The 18,832-nt window shown below is 45.2% G+C and overlaps 1 protein-coding gene across 7 annotated transcripts in view; it reads left to right on the top strand.

Moving 5' to 3' along the window:
* The window catches only part of plppr5b (phospholipid phosphatase related 5b), a 55,973-nt gene extending 37,979 nt beyond the window's left edge, over positions 1–17,994 (top strand). For 5 of the 7 annotated variants that reach the window (XR_007030266.1, XR_007030263.1, XR_007030265.1 and 2 more), the window contains 5 exons: positions 464–714; positions 7,934–8,110; positions 12,908–13,051; positions 13,409–15,912; positions 15,993–17,994. Coding sequence is in view for 2 of the 7 variants with exons in the window: in XM_035618745.2 (XP_035474638.2) it covers positions 464–714; positions 7,934–8,110; positions 12,908–13,051; positions 15,993–16,022 (602 nt within the window). In the remaining 5 variants the exon portion in view is untranslated. The remainder of the gene's footprint in view (positions 1–463; positions 715–7,933; positions 8,111–12,907; positions 13,052–13,408; positions 15,913–15,992) is intronic. The other 2 variants (XM_035618745.2, XM_035618746.2) reach the window with 1 other exon arrangement.
* The last annotated feature ends 838 nt before the right edge of the window (positions 17,995–18,832 follow it).

The following is an 18,832-nucleotide window of genomic DNA, read 5'->3' as shown; positions in this document are numbered from 1 at the left end:
ACAGTCTCTCTGACAGATAAATCAGCCCCCCGCTCTTGTTTCCGCAGGAAGAACACGGAGAGATGCTTTGGACGTATTTTTTTCCTCCACGGCGTCAAAAACACATTCCGCCAGCGCCAAGGAAAACACTCCGACAGATGCAAACTGACTCTGACGGATGCGTTATAAAAATACACGAGATGAAAGCTACTTGTCAAAGCAGTTTGCACCGCGTGTTCTCTGTGTTCATAGCTGTTCAGAGCGGTTACGCACACTCGAAGGTGCCAGTGGGAAAAAAAAGGGCCGGGTGTCAAAGACAGATGGAGGGTGTAAGATAGATGTAATAATGTTTAAATATAGGGGGCTATAGACAGAGCTTGTTATGTTTTAATTCAGAACAATAATCCACCTTGTCAGGCTCCGTTTGCTGCTGAGGGGAACTTTGTCTAATCCTTTTTTTATATGACATTTTTCCTCATTTCAGGAGTCTACACCTTTGGCCTCTTCACCGTCGACATCTTCGTCAACGCGGGCCAGGTGGTGACGGGAAACCTCGCCCCCTACTTCCTGACGGTGTGTAAGCCCAACTACACGGCGCTGGGCTGCCAGCAGGCCCTGCGCTACATCAGCCACCAGGAGGCGTGCACGGGGAACCAGGACGACATCCTGCGCGCCCGCAAGACCTTCCCGTCCAAGGAGGCGGCGCTCAGCGTCTACGCCGCGCTCTACCTGGCCGTGAGTGACTCAAATACTTTTGGACCCCAGTGTACATACAATAGTGTACATGTGGGTACAGGGGGAACAGGGAGTTGGGGAACAAGGGAGGAACAATCTGGGCCTTGGATCTGAATTTAGAAATTATTTATACTGTAAAAAATCTTTTTACAACTTAGGGGGACCTGTTCCAATAATAGGTACCTGCTACCGTAGTTTAAAAAGAAAAATCCTCCCAAACGCCAGCTTGTTTCCCAGTAGGAGATACTCTGCTATTATTAGAATAGGTATCACTTAACTGAAAAATCCCCTCAGTATAAAAATTCTCTTTAAGTCCCAGGTTGTTCTGGCTTATTGTGTTACTAATAATATCTCAAAAATCAAAAATAGAAATTTCTTCGGTCTCTACGTGAAAATTGTGCTCAGTCGCCTCCTCTTCTATCTGACCTTGAGATGTCCCTACGGTATGAACGCCTACGGTCCCATAAATCGCTGTCAAAATTTGACACCCCCTTCTGATTTGGCAGTAAAAAATTGAAGCTGATGCCAAAAGGGGAACCTGCCGATTTTAACGTCCGCAAACTTCTCATGGACACGGAGGCTTCACAGAATCGACCCGCCTCTTTTCAAGTGCAACCGCGGAGAGCCCACGCTAAACATGAAAGTCCGAGCTCCGCAGATACTGAGCCGACACTTGTAAAATGCCTGGTGAAATCAGTAACCCCCCCCCCCCCCCCCCCCGGCGCTGTCGCGAGTTCAAATGCCACGGCGGGGAAGAGGAGCACGGTGGCCCCCTCAAGAACCAGCAGGACAACAGTCGGACGTCCGGCCAGGAAGCTGATACTCAGAGCCTCAGAAATCCTCCGCAGAGAGACGGGGAACTGTCGAGAAAAAAGAAAATAGACGCGAGCCTTCGTAGAATTAAGTATTTTATAGAAACCGAGCCGAGCAGCGGCAGCAGATTTCTGGCCTGTCATTTATTGACGGCACATGAATCAAACGTTCCCAGAAAAAAGAAAAAGGCCCCGATTCTGGCCGACGGTCCGATCGCTTTGATTTTTCTGTGTCAGGGAGCCGGCGCCTGCCCGAGTGCCCATGAGCGATGGATGCACAGATTTGGACCATCGCTGACTGCCTGCATGATGGGGAGAGCAGATTGCCTCGGTTATCTAGGTCATTTAGCAAAGGCCATTGTGTGTGTGTGTGTGTGTGTGTGTGTGTGTGTGTGTGTGTGTGTAAGCTCATGCATTTAGGGCATACATGCAGTTTGCACACACACACACACACACACACACACAAGAAAATGATGATTACTCCTCTATGACCTCGCGCTGGCTTCGGCCTCAACAGCGACGCCGGGGCCAAGCGCAGCCCGCGCAGCAATCGTCTGAACCCGAGGATTTATTTGAAATGAGGCTGTTATTACTCAATTCACATGGTATTGGAACCGCACCGTGGAGACCCGCCATTACTTATCGTAATGTGTTGGCCCGAATCTAGTGCCACTGGGTTGTGTCACATTGTAGCCGCGGCCAAAAGCGAAAACGTGTCATTCAGTACCCCAAAAACACGTCGTCTGATTGCAGGAACATAGCGGCACACGGGTTTGATACACAAGCTGTTTTCACGCAGACTAAACAGTCGGGGGTGTGTGCATGGCAAATTTCGTTGTCGGGTCGAGTATTGATTGTTCAGCGCGGCGCCCACGGACCTGACAGACACAGTGTGTGTGTGTGTCGGCCGCGCGATAGCGCTGTGTGTTCCACTGTGGGCCGTCCCTGTCCAGCTGCGAGCGTCTCAGCCTCTTTTGTAGTCCCGTTCGTTGCCATGGCATTTCTTTATCGGCGTGGGCGCTGCTGTGACGTCATTTCTTCACAGTTTTTTCTTTTTTAAGTCTGAATCTGTCGCAGGCAGCGGTGTCTCACTGGTGACATATGCTCCCGTGCACCGCCAGTCATAAGGCCGTCATGGAGGCACGTTGACAGCATGAAACCTCTGCAGTTGCAGAGAAACCAGGCTCTCTGTCTGTTCTCACAGAGCTGCTCGTCCCCCTGCTGGTGTAATGTCATGAGCAAAGTTGCTAAATGTATTGCACAAGCCCAGCAAGATTTCAACAGTCCAGCTCCAGAGTCACAAGCTTTTGACACAGCAGCACTGGCGCAATTAGCAAATTCGGCTTAAAAATATATTAGAAATTTAACAGTAAAATATACAAATGTCACTACAACTACTTTACTTAAAGCCCCAGTGTGTATTTTTTTTGCAATGTCCTGGCGGCATCTGGTGGTAAAGTGGCAAACCGAAACCAACTGAGCGACCGACAGGGGACACTTTATGGCGCTGATTCCATTTCTGGTTTCCGGCAGCGTCTGAATGTTCAACACGACGCAGCAAACATGGCGACTCACACGGAGGCCGGGTCCGCCTCATGGAACTATATTTAACTCGTTCAAAGTTGACGAAATAACATTGATGATTATACATATATGAATGCAGAGTTGTGGACAATATATTCAATTTGGGTGAATAAGTTCTTCGTAATATTACACCCTGTCGCTTTAAGGAGAAGATGGAGCTCATCAAGTAGAAACAGCAAAAAATGTCCTGGAGGTGTGAATATAAATATTTACCTCCATGAAAATATATTTGTAATAAAATTCTGTCCTGACTATTTTTCATAAAGGCGCACTCACACACGAAGTATACAAAAATAAGTCATTGATATCGATAGCTATGCCCAGTATACCACTGCAATGAATACAGAATGTCACCAGCGTCCATCGTGTCACAGTCGGACCGCTGTGATCGGACGTGATGCTGTTTTTTATTTGTGTCACAACACTTAACTGAGGGAAAAGCTCGGAGGGAAACGTCTCTTTAGAAAATCTCCCGTCTAATCAGCCGAAATATATCAACGCAGCGGCGACAACTGGTTCCATGGCGCAGCGGTTTGTGTGTCGCCGCCCCCCTCCTCCCTCGGGACAACCATTTGAACTTGGCAAGACTGCGAAGATGGATGGCTGACACGTCGCCCGAGCGGAGGGGACGAGCCGGCTCGGCCTCATCTCCCGCGGATTGAATTTTTTTCATGTCACACTCTCCATTTAGCTGACAAGCCTCTGACGGAGTGAGCGCGCCAACAGCTGCTAATGTCCGACATTAAACGGGAAATATGGGATACACGCGGCTGTTAGGACAAATCAAGTTGGCCAGAGGGAGTCTCAGGTGGAATGAGGTTCAATCGAGATGCGTCAAGATGTGTGTGTGTGTGTGTGTGTGTAGGTGTGTTGTACGGAGGTCTACTAGCTGGTTGTTCTGTGCATCGTTGTAAAGCATTGATAGTATCTGACAGCTCATACAGGCCACGAGCTTCACAGGGAGGAATCACCTTGACCCGGTGAAGGACGAGTGTATGGCGCGCGCACACACACACACACACACACACACACATGCGCGCAATCACACGCAATCAAGAGCACAATATGGCCAGTCCGACCTGACAGTTGTGAGTCATGACTGCGGAGCACCGGACATGCACAGAATATGTTTTGGCTCAAATTGGTGTCCGGTATAACCACGCACGCAAACCAGTGGCTGCTGGGAAAACGGTTCGCAGCTCACCGTCGAATCTGACCACACATTTTTTGCGGAACAGATTTGGATTTTTGAAGAAGGTACACTCACCGACGCAGACCAAAAATGTTTTTTTATGTCTGTTTTTTATCTTTCTTCGGCTCTATTTTGTGCCATTAGCGAAACTGTAATAATAACAATTTTGTTTTCACACAGCAACGTGAAAAACAGCTTTCTCTTATCTCCAATCCCTCCCGATCCTTTCCCAAACACACGGTTACCGGGGCGACGGCATTGTGAATCATCTTGTTTTTTTAGTTTTTTTATGTCGTGCCAAAGTACGACCTGGAGTTCTGTATTTTTTATATTTTATTACAGACAGAGGCTATTTTTCCCCAAACTGAACTAAAGGAGAATTAAACTTTTACAGCATTTGGATCTGTCATTCTTACTTTTATTTAATTTATCGTCCTACAGGGGGTTTTTAATATATACATGTATCCTTAGAAAAGGATCAGCAGCTGCTCAGTTTACTACACACCGGGCTAAAAACCGACACACACAGCAGGCCTGCAGTAAATCCTCCGGTTATAATGTTCAATGTTGTGTTGAAGCAAGTTGGTTTCTTTCTGTTTTGGGGGGGGCGCTGCAGTTTGTGTTGCCAGGGCACTCCATTGCATTATAATTTGTCTTCCTTCATTCATGTCAGCGAGGCCAAATAACAGAAGCAGCACTGCGTAAAAACAATTCAATACAACTCAACCGTACCAAACACCAAGTCCTCCGAAATGTTCATGAAGTTGAATCAACACCTCTCTGAAACACTTTCAATAAAAAGAAATCGGAACACTGCGAGCGTCACGAAGGAGGATTCACCGCAGGACTGCGTCGGTTTCATCTCATCAACTTACCGGCTTGAGTATATTCACAGAGGACGTCTCACAGCTCCCTTCATTCATCTGTTAATGGAGAGGAAAGCGAACTGGATATAGGACCACGCAGAACCCCCCCACTGTGCCTCTCTACAAGTGGAACAACATGGTGGTTTTTTTTAATAATCAAAAGAAGTGAGGAATAAATTAAGTGCAGCGAGAGAGCGGGCGAGAGAAATGGAAACATTTGATCTGGCCTATAGGAGGAGATTTTTGCGCTAATGAAAAATACAATTAGGCCCCAGAGGCTGTCGGCTGCCTCAACGAAACAGATTACTGATCAGACCCAAACTTAGATGTTTGCGCTGGTCTATATTTGCCTCCCTCCCTCCCTCTGCCCCTCCTTCCTGATACCGCAGCACCAAAACAAGGCCAGATGTGATGTTAACGCGCGTGTCTCACGTGGTCGGCGTTCAAATAAACTGTGTTCCGTAAAGGTCGTCTGACTAGAGGGCGTTCAGATTTGTTGGGGACTATTTACAACGGAGGATTAATCCTCCACATTAGTGAGATCAGCATCTAAAATACTTTATCGATCCACGGGGGGGAAATTGGGTTTTTGTTTCAGTTGCTCCGACCAAGAATAGAAATACATACAGACCTAAAATCATGATGACTATATGAAGTATATATAAAGTAAGAAGAATGTAAAATGATGAGAAGAGTGTAAAGATGTAAAGAGTCTGTGCTTTATGCAACTATGATAAAGTTTATACAGTTAAAGTTGAGATCGCATTGGGGTTATTGTCTTTATCGATAATCTGCTGATTATGTTCTTGATTAATCGATATGTTTGCTCCATAAAATGGTGAAAATGTTGATTGTGTTTCCCAAAACCACCGAGATGATGTTTTGTTTTGTCCACACACCAAAGATACTCAAACTCAAACAACAAGTTTAAACAAAATTTATAACTTTAATATGAAAAAAAAAGTTAATTTGTTTCTTTTTAATTGAAGTCACTTTTAAAAAGATATTTCTGTGTTTTTCAGTTTCTGAGAAACTTGTAATATAAGACGCATAACAAGTCTCAAACATGAAACCAAACTTATTTACATTGTGAAGAATTTCCTCATGAAATATAATAACTGACTGAGAATGTTGTCAGTTGTTGGCTGTTTAATACAAAACAGTCAATGATTTCTTGATTTTTTTCTTTTTTTACATCAACTATCTTACAACTCTTTATCAAAGTGCCAGCGCGGTTCGAGAGGGAGACGGCAGCGATTGCATAATTCAGCAAACAAGTTATGACTCTGAGCTATGACGCTCAGAAGCGTCCCCAGATGTCGCTGCACACTGACTGACGAGAAGAAGAAAAAAGGGGCATCTGTCGAAAAAAGGAAAAATCTAAAATCGAGCGAATTTTATTTATGAAATGGTTTGAACTCGACTTGAAAAGGACTTCTCCGCTGACATTGACGCGATGATAAATAATCAAGGGTTGTTTTTTGTTTTTTTTACGGCGCCGCTCTCATCATGGTCCTGCTTATATGATGGTGATGATGTATTATCTACAGCAGCTCATCTGAGGCCCAGATGGTCAGGAGAGGAGGAGGAGGAGGAGGAGGAAGAGGAGGAAGAGGAAGAGGCTGCAGGCCTCATCTCCCCAGTTGACTCTCTCTCTCTCTCTCTCTCTCTCTCTCCCTCTCTCTTTATCAGTGACTAGATAAAACCAGATGTGGACTTCCGTCCTTCCCGCCCCCTGTTCTGTTCTGTTCTCCTCTCTTCACTCTACAATCATCGCCCCGTCTCTCTCGCGTGTTCGTTTCCTTTCCTTCCCCTCTTTCCCGCCTTAACTCCGCCATCACTCCTCTCTTCCCCTCAGACCGGTTTTTACGAACGCCTCCCGATCCACGTCGAGCGATTTTTGTGTGTTCTTCATGAAGCGAGGGTCGTCTTGATTGTAGTCCAATCAGGAGAGACTAGAACTGAATGGGTTACTTACAGGAAGTAGCAACAGAATATGTATCGAAAACAAAAAGCCAACTTGACTTAAAATGTAGAAATGATATATGAAGATGAAAGGAATATGCAAGTGAAGAAAGTTCAGTCATGGGAATTCTATATGCAATTGAAGTCATTTGAAATGATAGGGATAAATGTGTTTTTTATTATGTGTATAAATACAAAATAGATGTTTGTACAGTACAGTTCCCCTTTTCTTCTTTTACCCTTTAATCCTGCTGCTCTCTCTTCATCTCCTTTAACGTTCTCGTATCTCCTCTCCTCTCTCTCTAAGCTCCTCTCCCCCTCCCCCTCCCCCTCCTCTCTCTCTGTGTGTTTGTCACCTTTTCCCTTCCTCTCTTCACCTCACCGCACTCATTTCATCCTCCTCCTCATCCTCATCCTCCTCCTGCTCCGCTTCCTTCCTCCGCTGTCGCTCCTCGTCTGTATTCAGTCTATCTATCACTCTTCCGTCTGCGTCTTCTCTTGTTATTTTGTTTTTTCCCACCCTCACAGGTTTTTTTTCCTTTTTTTTTTTTTCATGAGTGTGGAAGAGGTTTTTTTATCTTAATAAACATCATCTGAGAGACGCGAGCGTGAGACGCGACGCGTTTCCTGACATCACATGACATTTAACCCTCTGGCCAAAACTTCCCAGTCCGTCCCTCAGATGTCACACCGATGAGCATCTGGGTCTGCACAGTAATTACTTCACTTCAGACTGGGGACACTTTGACAATGGCAGCGTTCAAATCGTCCAATCCCTGCTTCTCTCTGTGTCCCGGCAGATGTACGTGACCTGCACGGTGCAGGCGAAGGGAACCCGGCTGGCCAAGCCGGTGCTGTCCCTCGGCCTCACGTGTCTGGCCTTCCTCACCGGCCTGAACCGCGTGGCCGAGTACCGCAACCACTGGTCGGACGTGATCGCCGGCTTCATCATCGGCACGGCCATCGCCGCTTTCCTGGTGAGACTCGCAATCGACGAAGGGTTATGTGTGGCGGGGGCGGTGGTGTGATATTAAGACGTGATTTTAAGACACGTCCAGGTGCTGGGATGTTGATATTTTGATATATTTTTTGTATGTATTATGCACAAATACAGAAGAAGGTGACGCAAATCCTCACATGGTAACTTATTTCAGGCGGAGCGACATTGTGGTTATTGCGTCCCCACGTAAAATTAAACTATATATATATTATATTTCAGCAGAATATATCAATGATTATTTTAGGGCAGCAATTTATGATTATTTCACATAATCAATTCATCTGTTGATTATTTTCTCGATTAAATGATTAGTTGTTGGTCCATAAAATGCCATAATATTGTGAAAAATTAAGATCGTGTTCCACCAAAACCCCAAGACGATGTTTTGTTTTGTCCATACACCAAATATATTTAGTTTACTGACATAGAGGAGCAGAGAAAACTAGAAAATATTCATATTTAAGAAGCTGAAATCAGAGATATTTTACATATTTTCTTCATATAAACTACTTGATCCGATTAAGTTGTTTAAGTTATCGATTACTAATCGATTAATCGATTAACTGTTGCAGCTCTAGATTATTTTACTATGCTGTTCCGGTACTGACAATAACAAGTAATAAATGAAAAGACTGCCTTTTCATAATTGATGCTATAGTGGCAACATTCCTGTCATATGATGAAGAATGATTGGTTAATCTAAATAACCAATAAGGTTCATTATTACACTGTTTGACGCCCATTTATGATCATACGTCATTCCTGCAGTATGATTACATATCGATCTTTATCAACTTAAAGATCTATAGTCCTATATAGGATGCAGAGATACGTGGAAAAATGCATTTTTCAACTATACATGACGTCATTGTGACCTCACTTACATCATGTGATGGGGATTTTTTTTTCTTCTTTTTAAATCAATATAAGCTTCAGATGGCTTCTTTATTATTTGCAGAGATATCTTGGAAATTGTGTTTTTCAGACCTTTTTTTTTTCTTCACGTTGACCTTTGTCCGATCAGCTCCAACAGTTAATCACCCTTCCAAGCATTGTTATTTCGTACACACAGACACACACACACACACACGGGCCAAAACAATGCCCTGCTAATTGGTGCGCAGGGAAAAAATAACACATCTTTGAGTTGTTCGAATCTCATTGCAACGATCGAGGGAAAAAAAGAATGAAAAAAGAGTTCAGCTGCAGAAAGTGACTCATTTAAAGTTACACGGACTTTTGTGTTGGTTTCATCTGTTAGTCAGACTCTTGGTGCAGTAATGATCTCTCCTTTCCTCCGGCCGCTCTGCACCTCGGAGTGTTCCCCCCCCCAGCGGCTGGATTCATTGTGAGGTCGAGTCCTCCGCTTTAATGAACCTTTTCACGTCTCAAGCAGCAAAACCTCACCTTGTGCTTGGTGCATCAGAATAGTCCTTGCTTTGAGATAATGGAGGTTAAAATGATCTGCTTTTGAAGATATAATTATTCACATCTGTTTGACTGCACAACAGCGGCAGCAGACTGTTTGTTCTCCGTTGCAGTTGTTAGACTTTTGAAGATGCCTCGTGGATTTTGAGAATAACAACTGTTTCGCCAGGTTTAATTATCCAAATCATGTCATGATGTTTCGGAGTGGCTGTTTCATTTATGTTCATGATTTGTCCTTGTTTGACCTTGGCAATGTTTCTTCGCCTTAATCCCAAATCGCAGGAGATTATATTGATATAATCAATATATATATATATTGATTATATATTGATTCCTCGCAAGAATTGTGATTTGTATCTTTAATTCGGGGAATCCAAAAATGGACTGGCGTGAGTCGTTAGTAACATAACGTTATCAATAGTTATTATGCGCTGAAAAAAATCCTTATAGGCCCAGCTAATCAACATTTTAATCATTTAATCTTCAGTCGATGTCAAACAATCTCGCATTACTCCAGAGTTTTGTCTAAATCGTAACTAAAATTATACAGTACGTGCACGTCCACATATTGTCTGGACACGTCCCCACAGAGTTTGCGGCGGCGGAGCTCGGCTTTCATTCCGCGCACGTTGATAGCAACACATGCTCACTCACACACTCACACACACACACACACACACACACACACACACACACAAACATGATTATTTTCTCCAAGCTGGAGTTAATAATAACCCCGTTGCCCGTTGGCATTTATCGGACGTAATAAATAGTTGTATTTCACTCTCACTTCTTTTTTCCCTCTGAGCCCTAGAAGTGGCTGCCAAGCGAGACCCACACCCACATACACCCACACACACACACACACCCACACACAACACAACACAAAACAACAGGCCTTATCTCGAGGCCCTTCACAGACAATACAGTATTACAATATTATTGACGAGGACAAGAACAGCAGTTGAGGAAGCACGATGAGGAAGAACACTTTGAACACGGTCCAGTTGCCGATGCAAAGAGCAACTCCTGGAGAGAGACGAGACAGAATTGAAGACATGCAGTAGTCCAATGAAAAGTGCAATTACCTCATAGTGGTGCTAGATTTAAAAAGTCAGGTGAATTGGAAGGTTCATTATCAGGGGGAGGGGGACCGCTCAGTAGACTTTGAGATACGACCGACTCAGGATAAGTGATTCATAGGATGCGTGGAAAAATTGTGTGATGTGCTTTATGCAAAATAGGAACAATTAATGGATCCCAAAAGGATTCCTCGTCCCGGCCCCATGGACATCCGTACCGACTGTGAGGCAGGTCCACGCGGATGTTGAGAATATTCCAGCGATTGGCGATCGGACACCGATCTTGGCTCCTTGGATCTGGGGCGTGAAAATATGCGTTGAGCGAACTCGGAATTAAACAAAACTTACACCGAACAAAAGTCCCCATCGTTTCTTTGGCCTGACAGCAGAGTCGGGCATGAGCCAAAGATGAAGGGGAAGACCGAGTGGGATCAGAGTTCACGACACGGTTCAGCGGCTGCACATGTTTTTTTTTTAAAAAGCCTCTGTTCTCTGGTGAAAACTACATGCGGCGTCTCTCATTAGCCGGCTCCCGTTTCCCAGCAGCGGCTGGAAGCTGAATCGGCGGCGGAAGATAATCTCTCCCTCTTTTTCTTCATTTCCTTTTTTTCTTCTTTTTTCTCTCCCTTTCTCATCCTCGCTCTTCCTCCCGCGTTCCGGCGGCGAGAGGTCGGCGCTCTCTCTCTCTCTCTCTCTCTGTGGCTGGAGGGCTTGTGGAGAGGGGGCGGGTCTGCGATAACCCCCTCGCGCAGCCTCTTCCCACGGACCGCCGCTGATGCCGGTTAACAAAACTGCGGTGCCATCAGTGATGGGGAAAAACAAAAGGCAACACTCCTCCTCCTCCTCCTTCTCATCATCATCATCATCATCATCATCATCATCATCATCATCATCCTCATCCTCTGCTCTGCTCTCCCTCCTCTCATTATCACACGAAACAGTGAACCAGAGCAGATTGATCTTTTTATGCATGTAGGAAATGATAACAGCTGATCGGTCGTGAGCGGTAAAAGCGTTCAAAGCGACGACGGATTAGTTCTGATGCGTGACAGTCCGTTTTTTTTTTTAGATCTCGGGAATCAAATTAAAATGGGGCCTTTAAATTTAGATTTAAAAAAAAAAGGAAATGGAAGTTCAGACTGATCGATATGCGGAGATAGTCATTTGTGCTGTGATAGGATCCTAATAACACACCCCTGGTGTCAATATAGTGTTCAGTAATACTAAAAGAATGACACTGTGAAAGAAACTGATTGCAAAGAACATCCTTTTTTGACGTGGCATGTAAAATCACAATCCCATGAGCTGTTTTTTATTACGCCTGTACGTCCCAGAAAGGTTAATGCGACCCCTTGAATTAAACCCCTTGAATTGAACCTGACAGTCAAGCACTTCTGTCACAACTTGACTGCCACCGTTTCCAATCCATCGAGGCAACCTGCAATGTATGTACCTCACGTCTGGACTGTGGCAACACGCAGAGTGGAGTTTGAGCTGCGCGCAAAGAGAAGCTGTAAAAACCTGTTCCTCCGCGGGTCACGAGCTGCTGGCCATCGATCCTCAAATCCCCCAAAAAACATAAGAAATGTAGCTGTGTGGTGAATAAACTGAAACGTTTGCTCCTCCCACTGCACTGAAAAGAATAACGGTAACTATGTCTCCACGAAGTCGGTGTGTGAGTCACGTCCGGCCCCTCGCTACAGAGCTCCACAACCCCTCCCTCCCTCCTCATCCTCCTCTTCCTCCTCCTCCTCCCATACAACGTTCCCAGGTTCCTCTGGAACGCCCTCGCAGGATTCAATTCATCTCATCTGTGCTCATTCAGCTTGAAAATTGCATATTTCGTGTGGAACCTCAAAGCCAGGCTCTGGTCCTTATTAGGAGGAGCTGATGCAACATCCACCGTCCATCGCGGCTACGGCAGCAGCCGCCGTGACCTCCGGGAGAAAGTCAATACACACACACACACACGTGACATACTCCGGATTACTCTGTTAAATCCAACGGCACCGAACCCAAGTCTCTGTCAAGCGCTTGATATTCAGCTACACACACACACACACACACACACACACACACACACACACACACACACACACACACACACACACACACACACACACACACACACACACACACACACACACACACACACACACACACACATCTCGCTCGTGTGCTGCGTTTTTTTGTCACGTGCGTGCGCGTCACATGCAAGTGAATGTGTGTCATATTTAATGTGTGTGTGTGTGTGTGTGTCGTAGGTGGTGTGTGTGGTCCATAACTTCAAAGGCAAGCTGCTGCTGAGCGAGGAGGAGTCGTCGCCCCCCGCGGAGCAGCGGCCCAACGCGGCCATGCTGAACATGGGCCGGATGGAGAGTCCGCTGGAGAAGTACATCGCCTCGCAGGTCGGTCCGACGCCACACACACTGTTCTCTAAGGCCCCCGGTAGAATCGGAGCACTTCTCCGTGTTGAAGATGACGGCAGCTGATAGGCGAGAAACATTCACTGATCTCGTCTGAATGCTATTGGCGATGAATAACCACAATCAGAGCTTTGTTTCGGTGGAATTAGAAAGAGAGGGAAAATCAATTCAAAACAGAATGGCAGCTGTCGACACAACTCTCGTCAACCCATTTCTTTGAATTGCTTTTCAAAGCATTAACATCATCATCCGCTGCTGCTGCTGGATGGCAAAATTCCAATTGTCATGACAACCCTGTCTCCTAAAACTTTACACACACACACACACACACTTCTGCAGGAGACGGATGACGAAGACGAAGGGTCCTTCCACATTAAGGAGCGTCTCTCGGCCTTCCTGCGCTGGCTGCGGGGGCTCGACTGGTTCCGGCGTCTGCGGAACAAAAGGCAACAGAGCGACCGGCCAAATGTCTCTGGACACGACTCTGCTGTTTGATTCTTTTCCTGACGGGGGGAAACGTACGGGCTGATATTGTGCTGTGACGGTCTGGACCAGGCAGTCGTTGTGTTTTTTTTGTTAGACGTATGTGAAAGCGGCTGTTATTGTTTGCTTATGCATTAAACCAGTGCGGTATGGGTTTGAACAGTGGGCTCCTGAAGGCATCTTTGTCTCCGACACATGCCGTCCTCCAGACGGACTTATGGTGATGTTGTCTCACGAACGTTGGAACGCAAACACGCCGGATTAAATGCCACATGGCTGATGATGTTACTCAACAAGTGTGTGTGTGTGTGTGTGTGTGTGTGTGTGTGTGTGTGTGTGTGTGTGTGTGTGTGTGTTTGCGTTTGAAAGCTTGAATCCAGGAGAAATTAGTGTTCAAAGTTTCCCAGACCCAGGGCTGAAACCGAATCGTGGTCCCGATTTTTTGAAAGTTTGAAATTTTCAAAATGATGCCAGGCATGAATTAGTGAACAACAACAACATCAGCAGGAAGAACATTGGCGGCTCTACCAATGGACGAATACGCGTCTCTGAGGTGATATCATCCACAAACAGCCACGTGTGAGATCAGCGTAGGAAGATTACAGATAAATTCCTGTCATTTTGGACAAATTCAGTGTGTGTGTGTGTGTGTGTGTGAGGGTGTGTGTGGACATAATGGACTGTCATTAAAGTTGCGTACTGGCTCTCAGTGACCGACAGAGACCTTTAATAGCAACAACAGCACAATATCAGTCGGCGGGCTCATCCAAACATGTATTTCTTGACATTTAAGAGCGATTCCGCTGTATTACAACGCGGCTCTTATTTTTTTTCGCGTTCCTCGCTTTAGTCGTCCGCACAAACAGAACTGGTCACCTGGCTGCTGGCGTCGCCCTGTCGGACCATGTTTCCAGATCACAGTGAATCATAGCCGATATATAAACGATGACCATATCTACAGAAATGAGAGCCAAGGTGTAATAAAGTGGTTTTCCTTCATCACCAAACCGGCTTGTGTCCGAGATCCATTTGGCCGAGACGAAACCCTGTCCAGAGTATTTGGCGCGTTTGGGTTGAAGTGCTCCTTCTGCTTGTCTCTTTGCATCTGAGTGAAATCCCTTGTCCGTTTCAGCTTCCGATTCTCTTTTCAAACAACCCAGCGGCGCGCTTCTATTTACTCGAGCCCGCTGTGTTCTCGTTTCCCTGCTTCCTCCAGCGAGATGCGCTTTTAAGCAGTGAGATGAGCGGGGGGAAAAAATCAAATAAATAAATGCACAGCTCTCCCGCAGCTGATGATTCAATTCGCAGCCTCCCCGCCGAAAGAGCCTGCGCTCGGTTTGTCTGACAAAGAGCAGAAGAAGCTCACACTCTCACCTCGGTGACGACGGCCTCGGTGGAAAATTTGCCCGCTCTAAAAATAGCCCGGCCTGAAGACGCCCGGAAGCCAAACAAGCCACAGTGAACAAAGTGCGGCGGCAGGAAAGGAACCTCTGAAATAATAAAAAAAAAAGAAGATGAATCCTGTGTTATTTTGTTTTTGCTGATATTTTTCCTTCTCCAGCGGAGAGGAACGATACGTCTCTACCACATGCTGGGCGACGCCATACTCATATGTTCATCACGAGCTGAGAATAAAATTGATGCGTGAAATGAGATAATGATTGAATATATTTTGATGGGAAAAAATGAATTCTGCTTTGTAGGAAATTGGACAGATTACTCGTTGCCTTATTATTTCTAGTATTATTTCTTGCTTTTTTTTTTAGATACACAACATGAGAAAACCACCACATACGGGCGACATGTCCTCCAATATAAATGCTAATATTTCTCCTTTACTCAAATGAAAAAGTAAAAAAAAAAAAAGATCCATATCACACTATTTGATTTGTATGTCTGACTGGCATATGTTGCACAGTTCATGAACTCCGGCATGCTGTGCTTTATCGTCTGTTTTACTCTAAATTGGCCCGTCATTTCCAAAAATGAACATCACGCTGTGTTGAAGAAGACTTGACACGAGAGATTGAGACGTAGAGTCATTTCCCATCGACTCTGAATTCTTTTTGCAACCGGCGGAGTCGCCCTCTGCTGGTCACTCGAGAGAAGACAGGCTTTCGGGCACTTCCACATTGGCTTCACTTACGTCCATTTTTTATATATATATATACATATATATATATACATATATATGTATACATATCCTACTTTTCCTGCTTCAATTCTCATCTCAGATGATTCTTTTATCTGGAGTCTTCCCTCATCCATACAGACTCTTGGAGAAACATCATGAGATGGTTTTGACTTCCAAGATCTCCAGGAGCAGTTATTGGAATTATCGGGGATGAGGGATTTGTCCAGTTAAGTGTGTCCTGATAGACAAAACGATCGAGCTGCCTGCTTACTTCTGCTAACGTTCTTCTTTCCCCTCCTCCCGTAGAATCACATCGCCTTCGCTGAGGTCACATGACGTGGAGTCCGCTGTGTGGCAGACCCACTGGACGTCCACTCTCTTCACTGTCCAATCCAGTTAAACGGAGCGCAGCGCTGAAGCCCCCATTCTCTGTGTGTGTGTGTGTGTGTGTGTGTGTGTGTGTGTCTGCTCTGCGGCATGTTGTTCTACGTTGTCTTTACCGGGTCCCTGTTGTCATTTGCAGCTTCTTGTATTTAAGGGAAAGGAAGAAGGAGAATTTAAAAAGAAGAGTCCGCAGCAGGACAGGCCGCTTCTGCGTTCTCCATCTATGCACTTGCTCTGAATCCTTGGCGAAGCCCCGGGACTTGTTGCACACTGTGGGACACTGGATGAACAAGCGGGGGGCTGAAGTCACGCTCTACTCTGCCTATGTCGAACACGTTCTCATTGGTTTGCTTCTACTGTGTGTGGAAGATGTGGAGGGTGAGACGGCCGTGAGTCAAACTGTCTGCTCAGAAAGACCAGAGAGAGAAAAACACGATTTCCTCCTTTCGACTTTTGTTTTTGCCGTGATGACATCACTTTCACCGTCCCCCTCGATCACTAAAAGATGGCAGACGTTGGTTTACTGGTGAAAATAGTGGGAAATTCTTATTTTTTTCTGTTGATGGGGACCAAAACCAGACATCAAACAAAAATGAATATTGGACGTACACTCATCAGGTGGATTCAGACAAAACTCCAAATGAATACTAATGCTGCTTTGTGTTTGCTGAATGTGAAAGTAGTTAAACCATCAAAAGTTTAGCCTTCCAAAGCCAGTGACAGGAAGTGTCTTTTCGGTTGTTTTGATTTGTTGTTGGTGGATTTCTTGCCCCCTAGTGGCCAAACATGGATAATTGCAGCTTTAGCTGATTATTTATTGTCTTTTGATTAAGTTTATTTATTATTAATATATGAATAATATAGTAGTTACTATACTTAAAAGTTGATTACACATTTTGTATATTTGCATTGCACCCTAACGTGTATTTTTTCTTCATAGCAATAAGTGGACAGGCTTTCTTTTCCCGTCAGGAGAGAGAGGAGAAGAACGCAGTGAAGGTCAAAATCTGTTGCCCCCCCCCCCCCCCCTTCAAATCTCTATTTTTGTAATAATCACAGAAGCACTTATGAACAAGGACTCCGGGCAGGAACATGCAAAAAAAAAAGGCAGCACTTTGAATCAAAGCTGTAAACAACTCTCGCCAGCCAATGTCTGTGGCTGCTTGAAAAAAAAAACATCACAAAGAATATTCAGGAAATTCTCAAATAAAAAATATATATTGTTGGCTCTAATGTGCATCGCAGCAGCTGATCCCGGCTTATTTAAAGGTAAAGAGAAATGTAAAAATATATATGTTGAAATTATTAAAAAAATATACAGTATATCTATCTATATCTATACACACACGCATGCACGCACACACAAATATACACACATACACACGTGTGTGTATATGTGTGTGTGTGTATATATATTCTACATTGTCTATTTTCGTATGACTGTGCACTGTGGGAGTCTTCACAATATCTTTTAGCTGTTATTGCTTCTTCATGTTACTTTACTGAAATCAGATTTCATGTTGCTCTTCAACATTTTTCTACTGTGTTTTGTGACAAGTGACATTCACGTTTGTTATCGATATGTCTCCTTACGCCGCCGCGTAGTCCACATTTTTTCCCGAAATGACTTTGTCCCGGGACATGCGTCGCAAATGCTTCTCAACTGGTGGGTTTCATCTCTTTTTCCCCCCGACACTGTCATGTGATATGTCGTGATTTATTATATGTATATATGTTTTGCTTCTGGTGGATCATTTCGTATGGATGTTGTTTCTCTCGTTCTATCCCGGTTCTCTTTTTTTTTTATATTATGCATATTTCTCCTCTTCTTTTCAACTTGAGTTCAAACTGTGACCTTTTACACTGTAAAAATGAGAAATTTACAGCCTTTGAATAATAAAAAAAAACAGTGAAAGGACTTGAACATTTATCGTCCTCCTTTTTAAAAAAAAAAAAGCATCTTCTCAATGTGAATCAAAAAAAAGCAGGTCAACGGTAATCCTCCAAATTAAAAAGGAAAAAAAAATGTAACCGTTCGTTTCTCTCCTCCTCGATGCCTCGAGCGCCAATGAAGTGCTTCCGCTTGAGACATGCACGTCTCCACAACCTCAGCCATGAAGATCTCAGCGGGACGCCAGAAGGACATTCGCACCGCACACCAGCTTGCATCCACTCCCATGTGATCGTCTCCATGAGAACCGAGGAAACTCCATCCAGTGAGGAAGGTCGATGAAGATGACGCGTGTTCGCTGTGGGGACTCGGACTGTGGAGGTCGGGCACAGTCAGAGCCCGATGACGACGATGATGCAGGTGTCGCTGGAACAGATTCGCGTCCGGTCGGTGTGTGTGTGTGTGTGTGTGTGTGTGGAACAGAGAAACGGGAACGCCCGGGGATCTGCTGTGGTCCAGTGGTGACAAGTCCTTTTCCTCCTCGCTTTCAGAGCTGATCCTCGGAGCGCTGCAGAGTTCCACGAGGCCGCCTCGTCCTCGTCGCCGTCATCCTCATCCTCATCAGCATGGATCCACGGTCATGTGGACATTGGCTCAGTGAAGCCTCTGAAGCTTTACTGAGGAGGGGTGAGGGTGGAAGTTGATGGCATGAATGTCTTCAGGGATGGACTGAGAGGCAGTAGTGGCCACCACACGGCCATAATCCTTGATTCCAAGCGTCCACGTTTTAGGTCTGAGATCCCTTCTCAGCCGGTGGCGTGCGTGGAATTCATTATCGCCACGCGTGAGGAGATCAGAGGAAAGAGAGAGG

Source organism: Scophthalmus maximus, chromosome 21, assembly GCF_022379125.1.
Source record: "Scophthalmus maximus strain ysfricsl-2021 chromosome 21, ASM2237912v1, whole genome shotgun sequence".
Classification (NCBI taxonomy): Eukaryota; Metazoa; Chordata; class Actinopteri; order Pleuronectiformes; family Scophthalmidae; genus Scophthalmus; species Scophthalmus maximus.
The sequence above is the reverse complement of the archived record's forward strand: the minus strand, read 5'-3'. Positions and strand labels throughout refer to the sequence as shown.